Raw genomic sequence first — 26,419 nt, forward strand, 5'->3', positions numbered from 1 at the left:
GAAAAGGTAATACAGCCCCAAATTGTAATAACTTTTCTACAGTCTCCCTCTGGAGTCCTAGGAGTCACTGCATCTAGAGTGACAAGGAGCAGCGTGCTGGGGCCCAGAGTTGTTGTAGAAGCATTGGGCTTCCATGTAGATCTGCCAGGTTTGGGAATGGACCTGTGGCCTTTTATGCAGAGGGGTCAATCCCTCCTCTCCATGGGATGCTATGACGAAATCCTCATAAAGATTTCTTACCACAGAGTCCCCTGGTACAGTTTTTAACACCAGAGGGATGCTCTCACCCAAAGAATGCAATTTACATGCAGTCTATATTAACATATTGTGTGTGTGTGTGTGTGTGTGTGTATGTAAATGCATATGCACAAAAAAACTGGGTATTTTCAGTTTCTTGGAATTTTGTGGGAAAACAGCTTCTGCAGAATCTATAAAATCAGCCCTTGATTTATTTCACCTGTGCGGCAAACATTGGCATGAAAAATCTGAGGACCCTGAACATACTATTGTTGAACATCACAGAGCCACTAATGCCTCTTGTAGGACATATGCTTTGTTGATAAAGGTCTGCTGGTTGGGGTGGGGAGGAGCAGGGAGTAGGTTTCCTGACATGTTTAACTTTTTTTGTCCTAACCAGTTATAAGACTCTGAGTTTTATTTCTGTTATGTTCTTTTTAAAAGCTCCAGTGGTGAAATTAAAATAGGTTCTTAATTAATAAAGTGAAATGTGGCCTGCCAAAGCAAGTGTTACATATCTCATCATAGGTTTGGCTAGTATATATGTATGAGACATATGTTTTCTACACCCCATGTAATCTGAGGCAAGTTAGACCTAAATTCTGCAGAAGGGCCCTGGATTCCTCAGCACTTTGGTGCAACAGATGAAAAATTCTGTAGCAGCTTTATTTAAATTAAAAAGGAAGAGTTTTTAAATTAAATATGAAAAGGAAAAATATACCCAGTCTAAAAACCCCTGTGCATTTTATTTTGATATTAAATTCAATTTCCATTTCCACTGTCTCAGCATTTAATGCTTTCAATATACTGCTTGTTTCTGTATGGACAGTGAGTAACTGCGTTAGATATCCTCAGGGCTAAAGCTGGAATTTTTGGCAGCTAGATTGGGGTATTTTGGGTTTTGGACAGTTGAGGTTTTCAGAGGCAGCTTGTCATTGTGGGATAAACATATTAGCTGGATGTTTCTGCTAAACATATCAGCAGTGAAGTAGTTAACAGAGTTGACATTTGGGCCCTGATTTAGGAAAGTTTTTAAGCATGCTCTTAAATCCCTCTCCCCTTTTAAGCAAAGCACTTAAACACATGCTGAAAATTGAGCACATGCTTAGGTACCCTTCCTGAATAGAAATGCTCTCCTGAGTCAGGTTTTGAATTGTACATTTTAGATTTCATTGTTAGCCACCCATTGAGATGAATAGTACTGCACACAACTCTCCAATATTATTTCACACTGTCTGCAGGAAGACAGCCCTACATTGATTGAGAGTTGGTTTATGTTTGTAAAGATTTTTTTCATAACAATAAGGGCTAACCAAATTTTTAAATGAAAGCTTAGATTCTGTAGGACAATTCTGTGGCAAGGGCTGGATAATATGGCATTCGAGGAGGGAAAAATACAGAGTATGAATATGGAGAATCATGGCATATACAGGGCCCTGTCTGTTTTCTTCTTATAGTGGTTGCACGTTAGAGAATTTTTTTAAATAGAGCATTCCATACAAAGAATATAAAATAGTACTATATTAAAAATTGGTGTAAATAGTCTTTCAGGTAGAATAGCCACATTCTCTATTTCTTCCTCCTTGGGTACCATGACAGTCTGAACCTCTGGCCTCTCTGTACCTCATCCCTTCCCTCTACAGTCTGTCCAAAAGGATGCCACCAATGTCATTTCCCTCTCACCTCTTTCCCCGCATCTTAAATCTTTGTCCTGGCTCCTTCTCTTTTTTTTTTTGTTTTTGTTTTTTTTGTTCAGTTTGAGTTTCTTGTCCTTGTCTTTAAAGCACTCCACAGCTCCATTCTAGCTTACAGCTCTAGTCTTCTCTCTTCGCATCTCATCCCAGGTCACTCCCTCTACTGCACAATGATCCTTGTTTCTTTATCCACTCCCAATGTAATACCTTTCTCCATGCCCCCCTCTATACTTGGAATGGCCTCCCAATCAGTCGTTACCAGGAGTTAGCCATCTTCTGCTCCAAACTACTGTCTGGGCTAATCCAGATGTCCATGGAGATCCTTCCTGCGGGAGAATGGGGGATATTCTGCTGCACAAGAGCAGGCAGGATTTAGTGAGTCTTCACAGAGGCCGCTTCACAGGGACCACCCGCTAAGGTTCCCTCTATCCAAGTGCATCAAGGTTTGGAGATGGGGCAGTAGTGGGCTGTGAGAGGAGAGGCAGTGGTGCAAGTATGGTGGTACAGTCCGGTATGCCGTACCAGTAAGATATTTATAGCTGGTATGGTGTACTGGAAAGATAGAAGAGGAGCCCAGCCCTGCCCCCTGCCCTTCCACGGAGCTGTGTCTCCTCCGTCTGTACAGCAGCCCTGCTGGAGGTCAGGGCTGGGGGTGCGAGGCTGGGGGCAGTACAGCCGCCGGAGGAACTGCCGGCGTTCTGCTCCTTTCCCTGCTGCGGTTCTCAGAGGGGAAAGGAGCAGAACGCCAGCAGCTCCTCCGGTGTGGCTGTACCGCCCCCAGCCCCGCCCTCCCAGCCCTTCCATGCAGCTGCATCTCCTGAGTCCTCCTGCCCAGGGTCTGTACAGCAGAAGTCTCTGGCGCACTGGGAGGAGGACAGAACCCCCCCCACAGGTAATGTGCGATGGATGTGGATCATAGGGAGGGGATGGGAAGAGCGTGGGGTCACGGGCTGGGGGTGGGGCAGGAGGGGTCACCTGGGGAGGTCATGTGCCCCCCCTCCTTTGTGTCCCTCCCATGAGTGCAGTGTACCAGCAAGAAATGATTTCTACTTGCACCACTGAGGAGAGGAGACAGTGGATCAGCTCCTGCACACATTTACTGGCTGTTGCCTCTCTTGGGGTGGGAGTGAAATAGCAGAAGGGGCTACTGCAGCACCTTCACTGCCACACCACAACTTGGGAGAGAATTTCTTCCCTCATCCATAACTGTAAAATCCCCTGCTATGAGCCTGGTGACTTGGACTCGATGCAGAAATGGAGGGATTTGACCTTCTTAAAGTATACCTGTACCAAGAGGTTTATAACATCAGCCCACAATTCCACTCCATGGCCTGTTATGTGCATTTGTTGTAATGGTCTGTGACTTCAGATTGTTAGTTCTTCAGGAGGAGAACTCTGTTTTCCATTCAGTTCTTGCTATGTGCATTGGTTACTATAAAAAACTGAGTACAGTTGTGGTGCTATCAGGAGTACAATGATATCTGGATGTGGTCCCAAGCTCTACTTCAAGTGAACCCCTCTCAAACACAACTTCATACAATCCTGTTCTTAACCCTATGAACTCTTGGTTCTCCATGCACTGCAACGGATGGTGGGCCGTTTTTTTTTTTTTTTTTTGCCCATAGGTGCTGTATATAAATATAATATTTACAGTGGTCCCTGGCTTTGATAATGGTAGCTGTAAAAGCATAGGATTCCCTGCAAAGGTGTTCATACATCTATTTTATTGAGGAGTGTTTCCCTGGGTGGTTCTAATGGGTAAGCTGATTTATTTTGAGTTTTTCCTCCTTATGTTTTATCACATTCTCTTAGTTTTTCTCATGCCACATTATATATCCAAAATATACTGTACTTTATGTATGGCCTGATGTACTATATCTAACAAAATTCTTGTGGTTTCCCCACTCATTTTCTCCTAGGTTTAGCCCAGTCGGGTGCATGGGGTTGCTTTGATGAATTTAATCGCATTGAACTTCCTGTTCTATCAGTAGCTGCTCAGCAGATCTATATTGTGCTTCAGTGTAAGAAAAATAAGAAGCTCCAGTTCATCTTTACTGATGGTGATGTTGTTGACATGGACAGAGAATTTGGCATATTTCTGACTATGGTATGTATGTGTGAATCATAGCATCAGAGGACAGACTCCTGTTTCCTTTACCCACAAAATAGTCTTATGGGACTATTTGTATGTAGTCAGTGGAACTACTTATATGAGTAAAGCAATCAGGATTTGACTGATAGTGTGCGGGCTCATAAATAATATTGACATCCTCTGTTGCCCTTATCTCTAATAGGAACATAGGACTTGCTGTACTGAATACGAGTCATATTTCCATCATAAACCACATGTTTCAGGGTGTTTTTTTTAAATTGGATATTGAAAACTTGTCAGGCTGAGACGAAATCCAAGTACTAAATATTTTTACAAACAGGAACGAAAAAAAGGACACACAGTCGGCTCTTTCATCAACCTCTTCATCAGAATTTAGAATTTCTGGTGTCAGCCCTCCAGTATTTAGGGGTGGCACAAAGCTGCCTAAGATCCAGTTTAATTGGCCACTGGAGGATTCCTCCTGGGCAGGGCAGCAGTGCACAACTTCAGGCTGCCAGCATAATGGTTACAGGGACAGGGGAGCATAAAGCTGTGCTGAGTGTTCCTCAATCATAATTAAAGATTGAGGCACTTATCTTTATTTTAAATTGTTTACTTTAAAAAATATTAATAATATTACTGTGATTTGCCAAAGCAACACATTTACTAGACATTCCCGTGGTCTCAGAATAGTGGGCGTGATATTACATATTGCATGAGCTGCAGTATTTTAGATGAAATTGGATAATGGTATGTGAGTGCTGTATGCTCTGGTTGTCATATTCCTTCACTCCCATGTTTATATCAAGTAATATCCAGAAAAAAATAAACCCTCTGTTCACACTGAGAGTAAGTGATAATTTATTATTTTGCACTCTGTGTCTTTCAGAATCCTGGCTATGCAGGGCGACAGGAACTTCCAGAAAATCTAAAGATTCAGTTCCGTACAGTAGCTATGATGGTGCCTGACCGTGGTATCATTATGAGAGTCAAGCTGGCAAGTGCAGGTTTCCGAGACAATCAAATCCTTAGTCGAAAATTTTACACACTCTACAAACTTTGCGAAGAACAGTTATCTAAACAGGTGAAATAAACATTTGTTTAGGAGTAAGCCACTGCTGTAAGCGAATAGTTAACACTTTTTGTGTGTATTACTATTTTGAAGTTGAGTAAGCCTACTTTTTTGGTTACGTTCACAGATCAGAATGTACTAGCAACTGGATCTTAAATAATTGTGTTATTCTAATTTTCAAAGTACTTTACTTACTAACAGAAGCTTGTTGATTTGGTGTGTGTGGGGGAGGTTTGTTTTGTTTTTTAATTAAAAACTCAAGTTTTAAGGGATGAAATATCAGGGACAGTTTGCAGTTATGTTGGTAGAAGCCAAATTTTTCACCCATTGCTTTTAAAAACTTTGTTCTTCCTTCTGATTTTGGTTATTTGCTACAGAAGTGTGTCTCTGTGTGTGTATATATAGTCAAAAAGGGGTATTGAATTTTATGAATGATAACTAATTTTACAATGTCCAGCAATCACATTTCTGTGTTTGGCACATCTTGCTGGGTGTTACCATTTTATCTAGTGAGAGTTATTTAAATGCAGACAAAGGTACAGGTTTTTGGTGAGAATCTATACAGAAATTGCTGAATTCTGAGTTTTCTGCCCTGGATGCCCGCTTGGGGCTCTCAAAGGGGAGATATCCAGAGAGAGGAGATGTGAACATTGAGGCAAAACACAAACTAGGGCTATGTCTACGTTACGGACCTTACAGCAGCACAGCTGTATCACTGCAGCTGCACCGCTGTAAGGTCTCCCATGTAGCCGCTCTATGCCGGTGGGAGAGAGCTCTCCTGCCGGCATAATTAAACCACCTCCAATGAGTGGTGGTAGCTGTGTCGGCGGGAGAGTGTCTCCCACTGACACAGCACTGTCCACACCGGTTCTTTTGTTGGTGAAACTTACGTTGGTTGGGTCGGGGCGGGGGGAGGGGGGGCGGCGTTCACAGCCCCTGACCGACAAAAGTTTTGCCGACAAAAGTGCTAGTGTAGCCAAAGCCTAGGTGTCCTGCAGTCTGGGACCCATTGAAGAGTCATATTGGGCCAGCTTCACCACTGCATTACTCCAGTTCTACCCCATGGTATCTCCATTGACTTCAGTGGAGTTATCTTGGCATACAATTTGAGCAACCCAGGGGTGAATCACACCCATTATTTCAGAGAAAAGAAATGTACAGGTTGGGATGTTTTTCTCTCTCCATGTATTAATTCTTCCACCCCCACCTCCACCCCCAGACTCTGTGAACTGCCTTGCCTCATTATTTTTGACAACATTAGTATGATTTTTGTTTCAGGTTAATTTCACTCATATAGTAGTTCTCGGCTGCAAATTGATTTTCTGACGGGTCATGTCAGCTGCTATCTTTCCTGTAATATTGCCAGAGGGTCTGCCTTGTCTGTGAACTTCCCATACAGTCCCATATATTGATCCAGCATCATTGGTAACAATTTACATATTGCTTATGATCCTGCTTCATCAGTCCAGCCATCTGTCCACTTTTCGCTTTATAGCAGGCCCTTTGAGGTAACCAGACTGTTTTTTCTGTAGAGACATCTTCCAGCACCTTGGGAGAAAGGGCTTCACTGTGTCAGAGGGTGTTGTGGAATGAGATGACTTGCCGCAGAGAAACCCTGTGCTGGGTACAGATTTGTCATGAAGTTTAGGAATACTGTGTGTACGCACCATTTCCTGGGTCAGCAACACAGATATCTGCAGAGATATTGTATTGGACATGGTCTGGCCTGTTTCCCCAGGGTCAGTCTCAGTGGGATGTTGTATTGGATTTTCTTCTTGTCTGAATGGTTTGTCTGTGTTGTTTCTGTTAGTTTCTGTTTTGGACATGGTTCTCTTCACTGTACTGGGAGGTACATTCACAGACATTAGAACTGGGACACTGTATGTGGAGCAATATGGAATTTCACCCCTAATATTTTGTCCAGCGTTGGAAGGGATGGCTGTTGCTTTTCAGTGTGAGTGCCCTCTGGAGTTTTTTGAAACGACCACCACATCCTATGTGTTGGTGGTTATTTGGCTGGGTCGCTTGTATGTTGGGAGGGTTGCCTTGCCAGCTCCAGGTGCTGATTCTGTATCCTTGTCAGGAGTCTGATACTGTCTGTTGATCGGCTGTTGATGATGGGTGTCCTAGGTGAAAGTTCCTGGCTGGTTAGTGGCTGTTCACTACCTGTGTGTCCTGTTTGTGGTACCTCAGTTCCCCTCACTCCAAGGGGGTCTTTGTGGGACAGTGCACTGTGTGTGTATGCATAGTATACTGATGACTCCTTGCTAGGCCTTCTGTACCTACCATTGGCAGAGGGAATCGTTGGCCATTGGAGAGGTTTGCTCCAAGCTATCCCTTCCTTCTGGTGCTTGGAAGTGCTACCATCTGCTGGCTCATTACACTATGCCAGCTTGTCCTGCCTGTGCATGACAATCTCCTTCTGTACCGACATGCTTGCTCCAGATAAGGTGATGGATTAACTTGAGGGACCTGCTGGAGTTCCTATGTACCACTCCTTTTAGGTAGGGGAATAACAACTTCTCTGGATGACCATAGCCAGGTTTTATCTACTCTCTACCCCTCGTCCAGTTTACCTGTAGTAAGCCTAGCACAAATGTGCACTGGGAGAGCACTGGCTAGTGTGACGTGGAGAGGATTTACTCAGATGTCTAAATGGTTTACTTACCAGAGCTTCTGTGCATCTGTGTTATTTAGACTGGCAAACTCCTGAATATCCCAGTATGGGATTAGGGCCATGCTGTGACTGTGTGTGATTATGTGACTAGATAGCTCATAATCCAAGATAGATAAATCCAAAGCTGATAGTGAAGAGTTGCAAAGAGATCTCACTTGACTGGTGACAAAATGGCAGATGAAATTCAGTGTTGATAAGTGCAAAGTACTGCACACTGGAAAACATAATCCCAACTATACATTTAAAATGATGGGGTCTGTTACAACTCAAGAAACAGATCTTGGAGTCATCGTAGATAGTTCTCTGAAAATATCCACTCAAAGTGCAGCATCAGTGAAAAAGGTAACAGAATGTTAGGAAAGGAAAATATAATAATAATGCCACTATATAAATGCACGGTGCACCCACACCTTGAATAATGCATGCAGTTCTGGTCGTTCTATCTCAAAAAAGGTATATTAGAATTGGAAAAAGTGCAGAGAAGGGCAACAAAAGTGATTAGGCATATGAAACAGCTTCTATACGAGGAGAGATTAAAAAGACTGGGACTGTTCAGCTTAGAAAAGAGATGATTAAGGGACAATATGATACAGGTCTATAAAATCATGAACAGTATGGAGAGAGTGAATTGGAAAGATTATTTACCCCTTCACATAACACAAGAACAAGGGGGGTCACCGAATGAAATGAGTAGGTAGCAGGTTTAACACAAACATAAGGAAGTACTTCTTCAGACAATGCACAATCACCGTGTGGAACTCGTTGCCATGGGATGTTGTGAAGGCCAAAAGTACAACTGACTTCAGAAAAGAATTAGATAAGTTCATGGAGCACAGGTCCATCAAGCACAGGTCCATCAGTGGCTATCAAGATAGTCAGGGATGTAACCCCATGCTCCTGGTGTCCATAAACTTCCAACTTCCAGAAGCTGGGACTGGACAATGAGGGATGGATCACTCAAAATTGCCATGTTCTGTTAATTCCTTGTGAAGCATTTGGCTCTGGCCACTGTCAGAAGACAGTACTGGGCTAGATGGACCCAATATGTCCATTCTTATGTTCTTGTGAACATGAATATGTTCTTATGCTCTTGTGAGAGCGGACAAATGACATTATATTGATAATCTGACAACACAAGCAGAGGATGCAGCTGCTCGTGTTGAACAAGGAACCGTCTACCGACTTATCAGTGGTAAACAGCAGACCAACAAATACTCTCATCAAGGACAAACAAGGCCACCTACTAACAGAAAAAGAACAAGAAATGCGCCGGACAAAGCATTTAAAAGAATTGCTGAACAGAGAGCCACCTAAAGAGGAAGCAAACATCCAGGAGGCAGAAGACAATCTTGATATCAACACAGGCACCCCAACAAAGGATGAGATCATTCAAGCCATCAAATCCTTAAAAAATGGGAAAGCTCTTGGTAAGGATAACTGGAATGCAAATTGTTCAAGGTAAATCCTGAGTTAGCAGCATCTATCCTGGCCCCTCTATTTACATCAGTCTGGGAAAGGGAAAAAGTGCCAGGTGAGTGGACCAATGGGGTTATAGTGAAGATACCAAAGAAAGGAACTCTCAGTGATTGTAATAACTGGCGTTGTATCACACTTTTATCTGTGCCAAGCAAAGTATTGTGTAAGATCATAGTCCAGTGTATATCAGAGGCAGTTGATAGTTTTCTCAGGCCTGGTCTACACTAGGCTTTTATGTCGACTTTAGCGCTGTTATATCGAATTAACCCTGCACCCGTCCACACCCGGAAGCCATTTAGTTCGACATAAAGCTCTCTTTAAATCGATTTCTGTAATCCACCCCAACGAGAGGAGTAGCGCTAAATTCGACATGGCCATATCGAATTAGGCTAGGTGTGGATGGAAATCGACGGTAATAGCTCCGGGAGCTATCCCACAGTGCACCACTCTGTTGACGCTCTGGACAGCAGTCCGAGCTCGGATGCTCTGACCAGCCACACCCCCGGGAAAATTTGAATTCATTTTCCTGTCTGGGCAGTTTGAATCTCAGTTCCTGTTTGGACATCGAGGTGAGCTCAGCAGCAGTGGCAACGATGCAGAGCTCTCCAGCAGAGATGGCCGTGCAATCTAATAGAAAGAGGGCCCCAGCATGGACTGATCGGGAAGTCTTGGATCTCATCGCTGTGTGGGGCGATGAGTCCGTGCTTTCAGAGCTGCGCTCCAAAAGAAGGAATGCTAAGATCTACGAGAAGATCTCCAAAGCCATGGCAGAGAGAGGCTACAGCCGGGATGCAACGCAGTGCCGCGTGAAAATCAAGGAGCTGAGACAAGGCTACCAGAAGACCAAAGAGGCAAACGGACGCTCCGGATCCCAGCCCCACACATCCCGTTTCTACGAGGCACTGCATTCCATCCTTGCTGCGGCTGCCACCACTACCCCACCACTGACCGTGGACTCTGAGGATGGGATATTGTCCACGGCCGGTTCCTCAGCGGACGGGGAAGAGGAGGAAGGAGATGAGGAGGACGAGGCAGTCGACAGCGCTTACCAAGCTGATTTCCCCGACAGCCAGGAGCTCTTCATCACCGTTACAGAGATCCCCTACCAACCCTCCCCAGCATGTAACCTGGACACAGATTCAGGCGAAGGATCAAGCGGTAAGTGCTTTAAACATATTAACCTTTATTTTTTACAAAACTTGAATATTAATACTAAGAACAATCTGTGAATCATGATTTCTTCCCCCTGGGCGCTTAAGTAATCAGTAACAACTATTTAAAAAAAAATCAAACAGTGTCCGGTTCTGCATGATTGTGCTGCCCAAGCTGCTCCACTCTTTAGTGCCTGCTACTGCAGCTATATTAGAATCCTGTCTATATGTCCGGGGATAGAGCAGTAGTCCTCCACGGACATCTCCACAAAGCTCTGCTGCAGGTAATGGGATAGCCTGTTCATCAGGTTCCTGGGGAGAGCGGCTTTACTTGGTCCTCCGAAGTAGGAGACGTTCCCGCGCCAGGAGACAAGCAGGTACTCCGGTATCATTGCCTTGCATAGCATGGCGGCATAGGGCCCCGGTCTCTGCAGGCTTTCTCGAAGCATCCGTTGGATCTCGGTGTCCGGGATGTTCATGAGAGTTATGTCGCTCATGATGACCTGCTTTGAATTAGGTAGGGGACTGTTAGTATTGGGACTGCTTGCAACAAGTTCCTTTACAGAACTGTGACCGCTGGTTTACAGCCACGCGGTGGGGGCGGGAGAGGGGCAGCATACAGGGATCTTTCCCTGGCTCATCCGCGAGGGGGTGGGACAGGGCCAGAGTTCCTGCTTGGCCGATTGCTGGCAGCACAGACTGGCAGTGCTTTCAATGTGAAAGGAGGCCAGTGGTACTCCTACAGTTTTAAGCAGCCACAAGTCTACGGCTTACCATGTTTGCCTGCTACAGAGAGTACCGTGTCCTGCCCCGCTTCCCAGATCGGCAGTGCAAAAGCCCAGGCACTGAAGGCGAGGTTCGAAAATTCGACCTTGTCCGGAGTGCGCATGTGATAGGTGTGGTTCATGGTCTTGTTCACAGAGAAAAACTATGTTCTTGATTCACAACCACATTTATCTTTCGGAGGAATTCACTGCCTTTTCCTCATTCCCACAGCCACATCTGCAACTGTCTACCTAACACAGCTTGGCATCACACTCCCAGAGGCTAGCGCACATTAGGCGGAGAAAGAAGAAGACGCGAGAGAACATGTTCTCAGAACTAATGGGCTGCTCCTGAGCCCAGGCAGCACAGCAGAACCAGTGGAGGGAGAATTTGTCACAAATGCACCGGACACACATGGAACGTGAGGAGAGGTGGCGGGCAGGAAGACCAGCAGGCGACTCAAACGCTGCTTGGACTTCTGAGGGAGCAAACGGACACGCTCCGGCGCCTTGTTGATGTTCTGCAGGAACGGAGGCAGGAGGACAGAGCCCCGCTGCAGTCTATCAGGAACCGCAGTCCCCCGCCACCAAGTCCCATACCTCCCTCTCCCAAAGTCCAAAGAAGGAGGGGTGGCAGAGTCCGTGAAAACTCTCACTCCACCCCTGCAGACTGCTCAAGCACCAGAAGGCTGTCATTCCCCAAAATTTGAAAAGTCCTTTCCCGCCCGCCTCACCCAAGCCCCCGTCCGACTTTCACCCCCCAGTTTCCTGTCTGGTTGTTAATAAAAAATATGTTTCTGTTCATTACTGTTTCAGTCAGGTTCTTTTGAGGGAGAGTCTGTCTGGAGGGGGGGAAGGGGATTGGTAATTGGACAGGACAGTCACCTTTAGCAGGGTACAGAGGCGGGGGCAGGTCCAGCATCAGGACACATACACAGTGCAGTCACTAGTGACCCAGGTCAGTCTGGGAGGTGGTTTTCATCTCCTGGGGGGGGGGGGTTGCTCTGTGACTTTGTGGCGGGGGAGGGCAGTTACAGATCTTATGCTGCAGTCCTTATCCTGGATCACAGAGCCACGCAGCAGGGGATCTGTAACCCTCCTCCCCCAGGCAGAAACTCACATAGCTGACACATACACGCAGTTCTGCCCAGGAGTGATGGCAGGCTCCGTTGAAACAACCAGTGCACCACTGCGGAGCCTGTCATTCCTGGAGTTTAGAAGCATCATTTGCATCAGAACACTAAACCCGCCCCCCGCCACTGTCTGCGTCCCCGGTTTAAAACATTCCCGCGAAAACAGTAATAAAGACAACGGTGTTCATTGACAAAATAGAACTGATTTTATTTTTTGGGAAGGGGGTGAAGGGGGTATGTAACTGGAGGTTCAGCTTCTGTGTCCACAAACTTAACAGTCACTGGTTACCCTGCTCAGTCTGGAACCTTGCTTTCAAAGCCTCCCGGATGCACTCCACCACCATTCTGCACTTGCTCAGACGGTAGTTGAACAGTTCTTTTTCTGTGTCCAGGGCGCCAGTATAGGGCTTCATGAGCCAGGGCATTAGCGGGTAGGCTGGGTCCCCGAGGATCACTGTAGGCATCTGCACATCCCCAAGAGTTGTTTTGGGGTCCGGGAAGTAAATACCTTCCTGCAGCCGTGTAAACAGACCAGAGTTCCTGAACACGCGAGCGTCATGAACCTTGCCCGGCCATCCGACGTTGATGTTGGTAAAACGTCCCCTATGGTCCACCAGTGCTTGCAGCACCATTGAAAAGTAGCCCTTTCTGTTAATGTACTGGCTGGCCTGGTGGTCCGGTCCCAGGATAGGGATGTGAGTCCCATCTATAGCCCCACCGCATTTTGGGAATCACATCGCGGCGAAACCATCTATGATGACCTGGCCGTTTCCCAGGGTCACTACCTTTGAGAGCAGTACCTTAACGATTGCGTTGGCTACTTGCATGACAACAACCCCCACGGTAGATTTGCCTACACCAAAGTGGTTCGCGACTGACCGGTAGCTATCCGGCGTTGCAAGCTTCCAGAGGGCTATGGCCACTCGCTTCTGGACAGTCAGGGCTGCTCGCATCCGGGTGTCCTTGCGCTTCAGGGCAGGGGACAGCAACTCACCAAGTTCGAGGAAAGTCCCCTTTCGCATGCGAAAGTTTCGCAGCCACTGGGATTCGTCCCAGACCTGCAGCACTATGAGGTCCCACCAGTCCGTGCTTGTTTCCCGGGCCCAGAATCGCCATTCCACGATATCCACATGACCCATTGCCACCGTGATGTCCTGAGCGCTGGGTCTCGTGGTTTCTGACAGCTCTGTGCTACTCTCCGACTTCAGGCCATCACGGCGGTGTCGTAGCCTCCTCGCCCGATTTCTCTGCATCTGCCTCAGGGAAAGGTGTATGATAAGCTGCGAGGTGTTGAGAACGGCCACAACTGCAGCGATGGTTGCAGTGGGATCCATGCTCGCAGTGCTGTGGCGTCCGCGCTGTCACTGATCAGAAAAGTGCGCGAACTGATTTCCCGCCGGCGCTTTCAGGGAGGGAGGGAGGTCGGTAGTGACGGACGGATGACGACAGTTACCCAAAAGCACCCTCTACACATTTTTTTACCCAGAAGGCATTGGCGGCTCGACCCAGAATTCCAATGTGCAGCGGGGACTGCGGGAACTGTGGGATAGCTGCCCACAGTGCACTGCTTCCAATGTCGACGCTTGCCCCGTTAGTGTGGACTCACAAAGTCGAATTACTGTCCTTAGTGTGGACACACACGTTCGACTTTGCAATATCGATTCCACATATTCGATTTAAGTAAAATCGAACTACTCTCGTAGTGTAGACATACCCTCAGAGAAGAGCAAGCAGGTTTTCTGAAAGGGCATGGATGCACAGACCAGATCTTCACTCTACGAAACATAATAGAACAATGCTTAGAATGGCAACAGCAGCTCTACATAAACTTCATAGACTTTGAGAAGGCTTTTGATAGCATGCACAGGACCAGCCTATGGCGCATTCTCATCCCTTGAAGACCTGGACTTCACAGATGATCTCGCTCTCCTATCACATACCCAACACCATATACAAAAAAAAAAAACCCCTCGACTCAACGCATTCAGCAAGCAAATTGGACTGAAAATCAATCGCAGTGAGACAGATATCATGACCCTTAATATTGCCTCACCATCACCAGTACAGATAGAGGATTATGTTGTCACCAATGTAGAAACATTCACATACTTGGGCAGCACCATGAGTCAGGATGGTGAAACTAGCCAGGACATCGGGTACAAAAATCAATAAAGCCAGGAACACCTTCAAGAGCTTAAATACAGTCTGGAAATCATCAAAATACAACACCAAAACCAAACTCAAGATTTATCAGAGCTGTGTACTTTCAACATTACTTTACAGTGCAGAAGGCTGGGGAATGAGAAAGTATGACATGTCCAAGCTGTCTTCACTCCATACAACTTGCCTCAGAAAAATTCTCTGTATCTTTTGGCCCAGAACACTCTCAAACCAAGATCTATTGACACAGTGCAACCAAGAGGATCTGAGCACCATCATGGCCAGGAGGCGTTGGAAATGGATTGGCCATGTGCTTCGGTTGGAAACTGATTCCATCACCAGAGTAGCAATAAGATGGACACCTGAAGGCAAGTGAAAATGAGGCTGCCCAAAAACAACATGGCGAAGAGCTATGGAAGCTGAGCTGAAAAACCTGGAGCACAGCTGGGGAACCATGAAAGACTTGCCAGAAACAGACAGGAGTGGAGGAGCTTCATCACTGCCCTAAACAGCAGAGGCGTAATGGGAACATGATGATGGCGATGATCTCATGACCCATCTAGAATAGTAACGGGAGCTTGATACCAACTGAAAAGGTGAGAGTTCCAGCTGTGCAGTGGGACACATCACTTGCTTCTGGCCCTTGAAAGTCCCAACTTACTGAACTCTGAAGTACAGAAAAGCTATTTTAGGTGCCCCTAATTTTTCTCTCCCTGTAAGTTCTGTATGTTTGGATTCTTGATGCCAAATTTTCAATGAGAGTTAGGCACCTAAACTGCTTAGGTGCTTTTGAGAATCCCACTAGACACCTATCTTCATCTTTGTTTGTCTAAATACCTATGAAAATCTGATCTGGCTCTTGCTAACTAAGGCAGTTTGATTCCTTGAGGCAAGATGGGTCCTCCCCTTACTCCAGAGCAGAGACTTGTCTAGGAAGCCAGACAATAAAGAGAAATGGCCAACAAGCAGGCTGGACAAGTAACCAGATGTCATTCATCTTCCTAGAACTACGAAGGGGTAAATGCCACCACCCTCACTGTAAAGAAATTCAAAACAAAGCCTAAATCGAGAGACAAACCAGACTTGGATAAAGTAGGGCAGCACTGTGCATAGCCCACAAAGTTGTGCTGCATACAGAAAGGTTTGTTGCAAGTGTGGCGGTAAAATATCTATGACACAGTATGCAAAAGGGGCTGCTGAATGCCTAGAAAGGGGCAGGGAAAACTTCCTGTACCTGGGCAGTTTATTCTTATGGCTGGTGACCTAGGTCAAGGAAAAACCATGGAACAATTTGCCTAAAGCAACCCTCCTTTGGAGGGACCTATATAAAGCCAAGAGGAGTAGCTGACACTGAATACTAGATCCACCATTACAGCTTTACCCTGGTACTGAAAAGATACCTCACTTACAGCATAATAAATGCTGAATGTAAGCTGAAATTATGGTCTAGGAATAATTGAGCCTATCACCAAGGAAAGCCTGACTGCCAGATACAAGATTGTATTTGAGGACCTTTGGGAATTTGAAGGAGAGCATTACATCTGTACAGATCCCCAGATGATAGTGATTAGAGTCCTGCAAATCTGCAGGTATCCGCTTTATATCCGTGGACCATTTTTGCGCATATCAGCGCAGATGCAGATACAAATTTTGTATTTGTGCAGGGCTCTGACAGTAAGAGCCGGGCGGGCAGCTGTGAGGAACTGCAGCACGGATCCTCCACCCATCCTAGGTGGAGGTCTGGGAGCAGGCACACTAGTCGGGGGGCCTCCCGGCTCCGAGACAGGGGCCTAGGCCAGAACCCAGACCGGACACACCCCTTCCCCCGACACCCCGACTCCACATGGGGGGCGCATAGGCAGCCCCTGCTCCGCCTCAGAGATGACCGTTCGCCCTCTGCTGCCCCGGCCAGGCCCGCGGCATGCTGGGGAGGGGCTTGCCTCTGTCCCCCGTGGGCTGATCGCCCGCTGGCCGAGCCTTCCCACGGGTGGCTGCGCCAGCAGTAGGATTTTAACTTGCGGCAGGGGGAGGGAGGGTGAAGGGATGTCTCAGTTTCTAAAAACTAAAATCCTGAGTTTTTTGCCTTTTTTTCCCCCCACACACACTTTTTAAAAAGTCGCTTTATTTATTTTGTGGCTCGGAGCTTGAGAGCCACACTGGCAGCTGTGGGGAGCCTGGGTTCCTCCACCTGCCCCGGAGGGACCCAGGCTCCCCACAGCTGCCAGCATGGCTCTCCCATGGCTCCGGCCGGGGCCGGGGCGGGGAGGAGGCGTGGGGTGTGTCGCGGCTTAGAACTGCAGCCCAGCCATGGTAGGAGCCAGGCGGGCAGCTGTGGGGAGCTGCGGCGGACCTTCCACCTGCCCTGGGCGGGCGGCCCGAGCAGCCCCCGGCAGCTCCACAGGTCACCCCAGCCAGGCCAGCGGACAATTTTTGTGGATCGGATGCGGATACACATTTTTATATCCACGCAAGGCTCTAACTACTGGTTGTGCAAAGGTGCTGAAATATATCCTTCACAGTACTACACAGACTTAAGAATACCTTGCACCAGATGGAAAAAGCAGAAATCATAACCTGGGTTGAGAAAGTCACACACTTACATTAATAGCCGTGAAATCATAAAGAAAAAGAATGGCACTTTGCAGGTATGTTTGGACCTACAGGAACTGAATAAAGCTGTACACAGACAGTACCACATTGTAGCAACCACAGGCCATGTTTTGAGCCATTTGGTGTTCAAAAATGTCTACACTATCCTTGATGGATAAACATGTCTTCACCGTCAACACTCCACATGGAAGAGACCACTCTTGGTATCTGCCATTTGGGATCAAGTCTGCAAGTGAGGTCTTTCAGCAGAAAAATGAAGAGACCTTTGGTCGTATTCAAGGAGTTAAAATTACAGTAGATGACATGATCATAGCTGCAGAAATGGCAAAGCCACGTGTCCTAATCCTACATCAGATGATGAAAATGTGCCAAGAATGCTAAACTCAGTAAAGCACAGACCAAAGTTCTGTCTTTTCAGGTTTTTTCAGAAGAGTATTATACAAAATTAAACCTCAGAGCTGTGTATGCAAACCCTAGAATATAGATGTTAATGACAGCTGCCAGTCAGCCTCATGGAGAGAGCAAGAGAGCGAGAACAATACAATTAATTAGAGAACAAATAATATATCCACAAAAATTTGCAAAAAGTATTTGTAATACATTTGAATAAATTCTTAAAAAACTATTACGTACTAAATTTGTTGGTGTTCTTTATACATTCTCCCCCCCCAATTTGCATTGTAATATATCTAACAGGTTTCAACAGAACATACTTTTATAGTTTTATTTTTATACTTTACAACAGACAGACACACACATTCACTCTCATCTTCTCAGATATAATTTCTCAATCTCTATAGTACAGCACTGAAATGTATGCATGTGTCCCCTGGAATCTCCAGAGCCTGAAGAGAATGGCAGCCTCACAGCTCCCCTACAAACTCTTCAGAACCTCTTTGGCAAACAACAGATCCTTACAGCCATCAGCAATTACAGTTCTTGAGCCAATAGCCCATCGTCCTACCAGTTCCCAGCAGGATAGGGAATCTGTATCCTGTATCCAAACTAGTACAGGCATTGGGATGCAGCCTCCTCTACCCTTATTCATCTCATTCTCCTCAGAAGAAGGCCAGCTTTCTGAGCCAGATAATGTAAAGCTAGAACAAGATACTCCAGAGAGATTTTCTCTCCTGATTTCTTTGACTGCATATCACTCTAGAAGAATAATAGATAACCTTGCTCTGGACCCAACAAAGGAATTAAAGGGAACTAAGATAATAGGGAAACACCAACCGTATAAATCTAAAATAGAGTCCCTTCATCACTCATTCAGATAAGTGACCAGAGCTGAACAGGAGACTCCAGACAAACTGAAAAGGCATAGCAAACAGAAACTTCGGCTGTTCATAACTCAGATCAGACCAAAGCAGAACACATCAGTCCTGCTCTGCTTACTGCTACTAAGTACAATGGTATGATGCATAGGGATCTCACCCTGGCCAAGATTACACAAGAGACAACTTCAGACCCTGCTTCTATTACCAGTGGGACAATTCCCTAGCTATGCCGAATAACATTCAGATTCACTGAGATGGTGGATAGAGGTACACACTGAGAATTCCTCTCTTCTCTCCACACTGTGTAATAACCATAATAGATGCCAAGCTCATAGACTCATAGACTTTAAGGTCAGAAGGGACCAATATGGTCACCTAGTCTGACCCCCCGCATGATGCAGGCCACAAAAGCTGACCCCCCCACTTTCCCTTAACTCTGCTGTTGAAGTCTCCAGATTGTGATCTAAAGACTTCAAGTCGCAGAGAATCTTCCAGCTTGCGACCCCTGCCCTATGCTGCGGAGGAAGGCGAAAAAACTCCAGGGCCACTGCCAATCTACCCTGGAGGAAAATTCCTTCCCGACCCCAAATATGGCGATCAGCAGAACCCCGAGCATACAGGCAAGATTCTCTAGCCAGACCCTCATTTTACCAGCGATGGCCGTTATTGCCTAATTGATTAGAATCACGTAATCCCATCAAACCATTCCCTCCATAAACTTATCTAGCCTAATCTTGAAGCCAGAGAGGTCTTTCGCCCCCACCGTTTCCCTCGGAAGGCTGTTCCAAAATTTCACCCCTCTGACGGTTAGAAACCTTCGTCTAATTTCAAGCCTAAATTTCCCCACGGCCAGTTTATATCCATTCGATCTCGTGTCCACATTAGCACTGAGCTGAAATAATTCCTCTCCCTCCCTGGTATTTATCCCTTTGATATATTTAAAGAGAGCAATCATATCCCCCCTCAGCCTTCTTTTGGTTAGGCTAAACAAACCAAGCCCCTCGAGTCTCCTTTCATAGGAAAGGTTTTCCATTCCTCGGATCATCCTAGTGGCCCTTCTCTGTACCCGTTCCAGTTTCAGTTCATCCCTTTTAAACATAGGAGACCAGAACTGCACACAGTACTCCAAGTGAGGTCTCACCAGCGCCTTGTATAACGGAAGCAGCACCTCCCTGTCCCTGCTAGAAGTACCTCGCCTAATGCATCCCAAGATCGCATTAGCTTTTTTCACAGCCACGTCGCATTGCCGACTCATAGTCATCCTGCGATCAACCAGGACTCCGAGGTCCTTCTCCTCCTCAGTCTCTTCTAACTTATGTGTCCCTAGCTTATAACTGAAATTCTTATTAGTCATCCCTAAATGCATCACCTTACACTTCTCACTATTAAATCTCATCCTATTACTATTACTCCAATTTACAAGGTCATCCAAGTCTCCCTGCAGAATATCCCGATACTTCTCCGAGTTGGCAATGCCTCCCAACTTTGTGTCATCCGCAAACTTTATCAGCCCACTCCTACATTTGGTTCCAAGGTCAGTAATGAATAGATTAAATAAAATCGGACCCAGAACTGAACCTTGAGGAACCCCACTGGTGACCTCCCTCCAATCTGACAGTTCACCTTTCAGTACTACCCGCTGCAGTCTCCCCTTTAACCAGTTCCTTATCCACCTCTGGATTTTCCTATCGATCCCCATCTTATCCAATTTAACCAATAATTCCTCATGCGGAACCGTATCAAACGCTTTACTAAAATCGAGGTATATTAGATCCACCGCATTTCCTTTATCTAGAAGGTCTGTTACTTTCTCAAAGAAGGAGATCAGGTTGGTTTGGCACGACCTGCCTTTCGTAAACCCATGTTGTAATTTGTCCCAATTGCCATTCACCTCAAGGTCCTTAACTACTTTCTCCTTCAAGATTTTTTCCAAGATCTTACATACTACAGAAGTTAAACTAACAGGCCTGTAGTTACCCGGGTCACTTTTTTTCCCCTTCTTGAAAATAGGAACCACATTAGCTATTCTCCAGTCCAACGGTACCACCCCCGAGTTTACAGATTCGTTAAAAATTGTCGCCAAGGGGCTCGCAATTTCTCGCGCCAGTTCCTTCAATATTCTAGGATGAAGATCATCCGGTCCCCCCGATTTAGTCCCGTTTAGCTGGTCAAGTTTGGCTTCCACCTCTGATACTGTAATGTCTATCCCCCCTCCTCTATTCCCCTCTGTCCTACTCCCTCTATTCCTAAACCCTTCATTAGCCTTATTAAAGACTGAAGCAAAATATTCATTTAGATATTGTGCCATGCCTAGATTATTCTTAATTTCCACTCCATCCACATTCTTCAGCGGTCCCACTTCCTCTTTCTTTGTTTTCTTCCTATTTATATGGCTATAAAACCTCTTACTATTGGATTTAATTCCCCTTGCCAGGTCCAACTCTACACGGCTTTTGGCCTTTCTCACCGCATCCCTACATGCTCTAAACTCACTAAGGTAGGTTTCCTTGCTGATCCCTCCCTTCTTCCATTCTCTGTACGCTTTCTGTTTTTTCTTAATAGCCCCTTTGAGACTCCCGCTCATCCAGCTAGGTCTAAATCTCCTGCCCACTAATTGTTTTCCCTTTCTCGGGATACAGGCCTCAGACATCTCATGCAACTTCTGCTTGAAATAGTCCCAGGCGTCATCTGCCTTTAGATCCCTAAGTATGTTAGCCCAATCCACTTCCCTAAGTAGTTGCCTTAATTTATTAAAGTTGGCCTTTTTGAAATTGTAAACCTTAGTTACAGTATCATTTCTGTTAATCCTTCCATTTAGTTTAAACCGAATTAGCTCATGGTCACTCGAGCCAAGGTTGTCCCCTACAACCATTTCTTCAACGAGGTCCTCACTACTCACCAGCACTAAATCTAAAATGGCATCCCCCCTTGTCGGTTCAGTTACTACTTGATGAAGGAATTCATCTGCTAGCACGTCTAAGAACATCTGAGCCCTGTTATTGTTACTAGCATTTGTTACCCAATCTATATCTGGGAAGTTAAAGTCCCCCATGATGACACAGTTCTTATCAGTTTTTACTTCCCTAAGTAAAAAGGGGAAGTACTGGTGACAGTACTTTGTGCAAATCTATCCCCTGTTCCCTGTAGTCGTACCTCTTGTGTCTCTCTATTTTCCCTTATAGTCCCCCTAGTGCCATCCTCTATCCTACTGGGGCCTGGTATTGGTGCTGTCTCCATCAACTCCTCCCCTCTCTCTATCGGACTAGCCGCTCTTCTCTTCTTCCTCTGCCTCCCACCATCAGTTACCACCTGCTGCCTCTCTTCCTTGTTATCCAAACACTCAAACCTGTTCCTGAGTTCTATTCCCCCCTCACTAGCCCTCCTTTTCCTTGGCCTGCTCCTCACAGTCACATGCTTCCACTGATCTTGATCTGTCCCTGATATTCCCCCCTCACAGACCATAGCCTGTGCTTCCACCTGCACCCCTGAGCATTCCCCTTCTGCCACACCCAGCTTCTGCTCCATTAGCTGCTCGAATCCCCTTCTAAACTCTACCATAGTATCTACCTGCATCTGGAGCCCTCTAATCTTTTCCTCTAGCAGGTCTATTAGGCGGCATTTCATGCAAACATACCTTTGTTCAGGCTCCCCAGCGAGAACCATGTACATACCACAGCTGCTGCATGCAATCATCTGCATAGTGTCCCCCGCTGCTTGGCTCATGGCTGCTGTGGTCTGTGCCTGCTGCTCCTAGGACAACAAAGCACACTGCGCGCCGCACCCTCCTACCTCCCCTTCCACCTCCCCCTGTAAACTCCCACTTAAACTCCCCTGTTAGCAGCCCTGTTTGCCGGCTCCTGGTGCCGCTCCTCGCAGCTGTCAGATGTTGGAAGTGGGCTCCACAAATTAACAACTCCAGGGGAATGATCACCCCCAAACAAACTCAGGAGCATAAATTTCCTTGACATAAAGACAACCACGCTATCCATTACTGGTTTAGTCAAAACTGCGTGAGAAAGTTCTTATCCAGTCAGACAACACAACAAGGGTATCCACACAGCCGATGGGGAAGAATAAATCATGCATCAATGATGATAGTGGGCAGAACAATGCCTAGTTTCAATAAAGGCAACACGCATCAAAGAAACTAGCAACTAAAAGGCAGACTGTATCAGCAGAATATTGGTGGAGATAGCAGAGAGTAAATGACATATTCACAAACTTTGCCTCTTGCAAAATCCACATGAGAGCCTGTTTGCCATGAGTAAAAATACAAAATCCCCCAGACACTTCATAAGATGCAGACCCAAACTCCAGTGAAACAGAAGCTCTGACTCACAGATAGCCAAAGGCAGCCTTACTACCACATCCTTTAACAGAAAAAAAATACAAAAATAATTTTTAAAAATTAAGGCATAATATTCAGTAATTACAGTAATCCCCAAACCCTTGAAGACTGTGGAACCTCCAACATGGCATCTCTATTGGGGACCCATCCAAACAATCTGCCCCCGCAACAGGACCTATCAGCCAAGGTTCATCAGTGCGCTTCCCCACCAGCCCAGGACAATTCAAACCGAGGCACTAGAAACTGAAAGGAAAAGCCTTTCCCTCAAAGGCAATAGAGACCATGATCACCTCTAGAAGACCATCTACTTAAGAAGTGTGCGTAAAGGTGTGGAGAAAATTATTCTTATCCCTTTACACCTGAGTGATTAGCCAAAATTTGAGGTTTTGCAGGTTGTTTCCTTTAGGAACCTGTGGAAATCCTTGCCAGAAGATGTTGTGAAGGCCATGACCATAACAGGGTTCAAAAAAGAACTAGATAAATTAATGGAGGATAGGTCCATCAATGGCTATTAGCCAGGATAGGCAGGAATGGTGTCCCTATCCTCTGTTTGCCAGAAGCTGGGAATGAGCGACAGGGAATGGATCACTTGATGATTACCTGTTCTGTTCATTCCCTCTGGGGCACCTGGCACTGGCCACTGTCGGAAGACAGGATACTGGGCTAGATAGACCTTTGGTCTGACCCGATAGGGCCATTCTTAGGAAGAGAAATTGATGATGGGGAGTGAGGTATTTCTTTGATGCAATCCTGTTTATTTACAAAGAATGTCCAAAGTCTTGTATCCCTCAACAAAGCAGGATTCAGACAGCAGGAGTCAGTTTCTTTGCTCACTGATCCATGCCTCTGTCCTTCAGCACTTTACCCAAAAGCTCACTTTTCATTTTTTCTCTATCTGTCCATGGGTTTCTGCTGCCTTCTCTTTGTTTCTGTGGTGTTTCTCTCATGTGCACACAGATACACAGCTGCAATCCATTCATTCCCCTGCTTTTGGATTATCACCAGAGCCCCTGGAAACGACTTGGGCTGCATGGCTGAACTCCTCCCAGTCTTGCATGTGGCTTGTGTTTTGGGTGGAGATTCCTGTTGTTACAGCTATCTTTTCCATGGAGGAGTTCAGTTTCTTTCTACATTTATCCTGAATGAAGGGCAGAGTCAACAAGGTTTTGCCCAAACCTCAGCATAACATTATTTTTCTTTCAGAGTGGTAGCCGTGTTAGTCTGTATCAGCAAAAAGAACGAGGAGTACTTGTGGCACCTTAGAGACTAACAAATTTATTTGGGCATAAGCCTTCATGGGCTAAAACCCACTTCATCGGATGCACGCAGTGGAAAATACAGTAGGAAGATATATATACACACAGAGAACATGAAAAAATGGGTGTTGCCATACCAATTATGACGAGAGCAATCAATTAAGGTGGGCTATTATCAGCAGGAGACAAAAAACTTTTGTAGTGATAAACAGGATGGCCTATTTCCGACAGTTGACAAGGTGTGAATAACAGTAGGGGGGAAAATTAGCATGGGGAAATAGTTTTTACATTGTGTAATGACCCATCCACTCCCAGTCTTTATTCAAGCCTAATTTAATGGTGTCCAGTTTGCAAATTAATTCCAATTCTGCAGTTTCTCGTTGGAGTCTGTTTTTGAAGTTTTTTTTGGTTGGAGTATTGCGACTTTGAGGTCTGTAATTGAGTGACCAGGGAGGTTGAAGTGTTCTACGACTGGTTTTTGAATGCTATAATTCTTGATGTCTGATTTGTGTCCATTTATTCTTTTGCATAGAGACTGTCCAGTTTGGCCAATGTACATGGCAGAGGGGCATTGCTGGCATGTGATGGCATATATCACATTGATAGATGTGCAGGTGAACGAGCCTCTAATGGTGTGGCTGATGTGATTAGGTCCTATAATGGTGTCCCTTGAATAGATAAGTGGACAGAGTTGGCAATGGGCTTTGTTGCAAGGATAGGTTCCTGGGTTAGTGTTTTTGTTGTGTGGTGTGTAGTTGCTGGTGAGTATTTGCTTCAGGTTGTGGGGCTGTCTGTAAGCGAGGACTGGCCTGTCTCCCAAGGTCTATCAGAGTGAGGGATCATCCTTCAGGATAGGTTGTAGATCCTTGATGATGCGCTGGAGAGGTTTTAGTTGGGGGCTAAAGGTGATGGCTAGTGGCGTTCTGTTACTTTCTTTGTTGGGCCTGTCCTGGGGTAGGTGACTTCTGGGTATTCTTCTGGCTCTGTCAATCTGTTTCTTCACTTCAGCGGGTGGGTATTGTAGTTTTAAGAATGCTTGATAGAGATCCTGTAGGTGTTTTGTCTCTGTCTGAGGGATTGGAGCAAATGCAGTTGTATCTTAGAGCTTGGCTGTAGACAATGTATCATGTGATGTGGCCTGGATGAAAGCTGGAGACATGTAGGTAAGTATAGTGGTTAGTAGGTTTCCCGTATAGGGTGGTGTTTATGTGACCATCGTTTATTAGCACTGAAGAGACCAGGAAGTGGATCTCTTGTGTGGACTGGTCCAGGCTGAGGTTGATGGTGGGATGGAAATTGTTGAAATCATGGTGGAATTCCTTAAGGGCTTCTTTTCCATGGGTCCAGATGATGAAGATGTCATCAATGTAGCGCAAGTAGAGTAGGGGCGTTAGGGGACGAGAGCTGAGGAAGCGTTGTTCTAAGTCAGCCATAAAAATGTTGGCATACTGTGGGGCCATGCGGGTACCCATAGCAGTGCCGCTGACTTGAAGGTATATATTGTCCCCAAATGTGAAATAGTTGTGGGTGAGGACAAAGTCACAAAGTTCAGCCACCAGGTTTGCTGTAACATTATCAGGGATACTGTTCCTGATGGCTTGTAGTCCATCTTTGTGTGGAATGTTGGTGTAGAGGGCTTCTACATCCATAGTGGCCAGGATGGTGTTTTCTGGAAGATCATCAATGGATTGTAGTTTCCTCAGGAAGTCAGTGGTTTCTCAAAGATAGCTAGGAGTGCTGGTAGTGTAGGGCCTGAGGAGAGAGTCTACATAGCCAGACAATCCTGCTGTCAGGGTGCCAATGTCTGAGATGATGGGGCGTCCAGGATTTCCAGGTTTATGGATCTTGGGTAGCAGATAGAATACCTCTGGTTGGGGCTCTAGGAGTGTGACTGTGCAGATTTGTTCCTGTGCTTTTTCAGGGAGTTTCTTGAGCAAATGGTGTCTTTTCTTTTGGTAACCCTCAGTGGGATCAGAGGGTAATAGTCTGTAGAATGTGGTGTTAGATTGCTGCCTAGCATCCTCTCGTTCATATTCTGACCTATTCATGATGACGACAGCACCTCCTTTGTCAGCCTTTTTGATTACGATGTCAGAGTTGTTTCTGAGGCTGTGGATGGCGTTGTGTTCTGCACTGCTGAGGTTATGGGGCAAGTGATGCTGCTTTTCCACAATTTCAGCCCGTGCACGTCGGCGGAAGCACTCTATGTAGAAGTCCAGTCTGTTGTTTCGACTTTCAGGAGGAGTCCATGCAGAATCCTTCTTTTTGTAGCCTTGGTAGGAAGGTTTCTGTGGATTAGTGTGCTGAGGTGTGTTGGAAATATTCCTTGAGTCGGAAACGTCGAAAGTAGGATTCCAGATCACCGCAGAACTGTATCATGTTCGTGGGGGTGGAGGTGCAGAAGGAGAGGCCCCGAGATAGGACAGACTCTTCTGCTGGGCTAAGAGTATAGCTGGATAGATTAACAATATT

The 26,419-nt window shown here is 46.0% G+C and overlaps 1 protein-coding gene across 1 annotated transcript in view; it reads left to right on the plus strand.

Annotated features, from left to right (window-relative positions):
- The window catches only part of LOC112107756 (dynein heavy chain 5, axonemal-like), a 273,895-nt gene that overhangs the window by 102,938 nt on the left and 144,538 nt on the right, over window positions 1–26,419 (plus strand). The window contains exons 42-43 of the mRNA XM_026659242.1: window positions 3,851–4,038; window positions 4,913–5,107. Of these exons, the coding sequence (XP_026515027.1) occupies window positions 3,851–4,038; window positions 4,913–5,107 (383 nt within the window). The remainder of the gene's footprint in view (window positions 1–3,850; window positions 4,039–4,912; window positions 5,108–26,419) is intronic.

Source organism: Terrapene carolina, unplaced genomic scaffold (assembly GCF_002925995.2).
Source record: "Terrapene carolina triunguis isolate 2854851 unplaced genomic scaffold, T_m_triunguis-2.0 Scaffold613, whole genome shotgun sequence".
Taxonomy (NCBI): domain Eukaryota; kingdom Metazoa; phylum Chordata; order Testudines; family Emydidae; genus Terrapene; species Terrapene triunguis.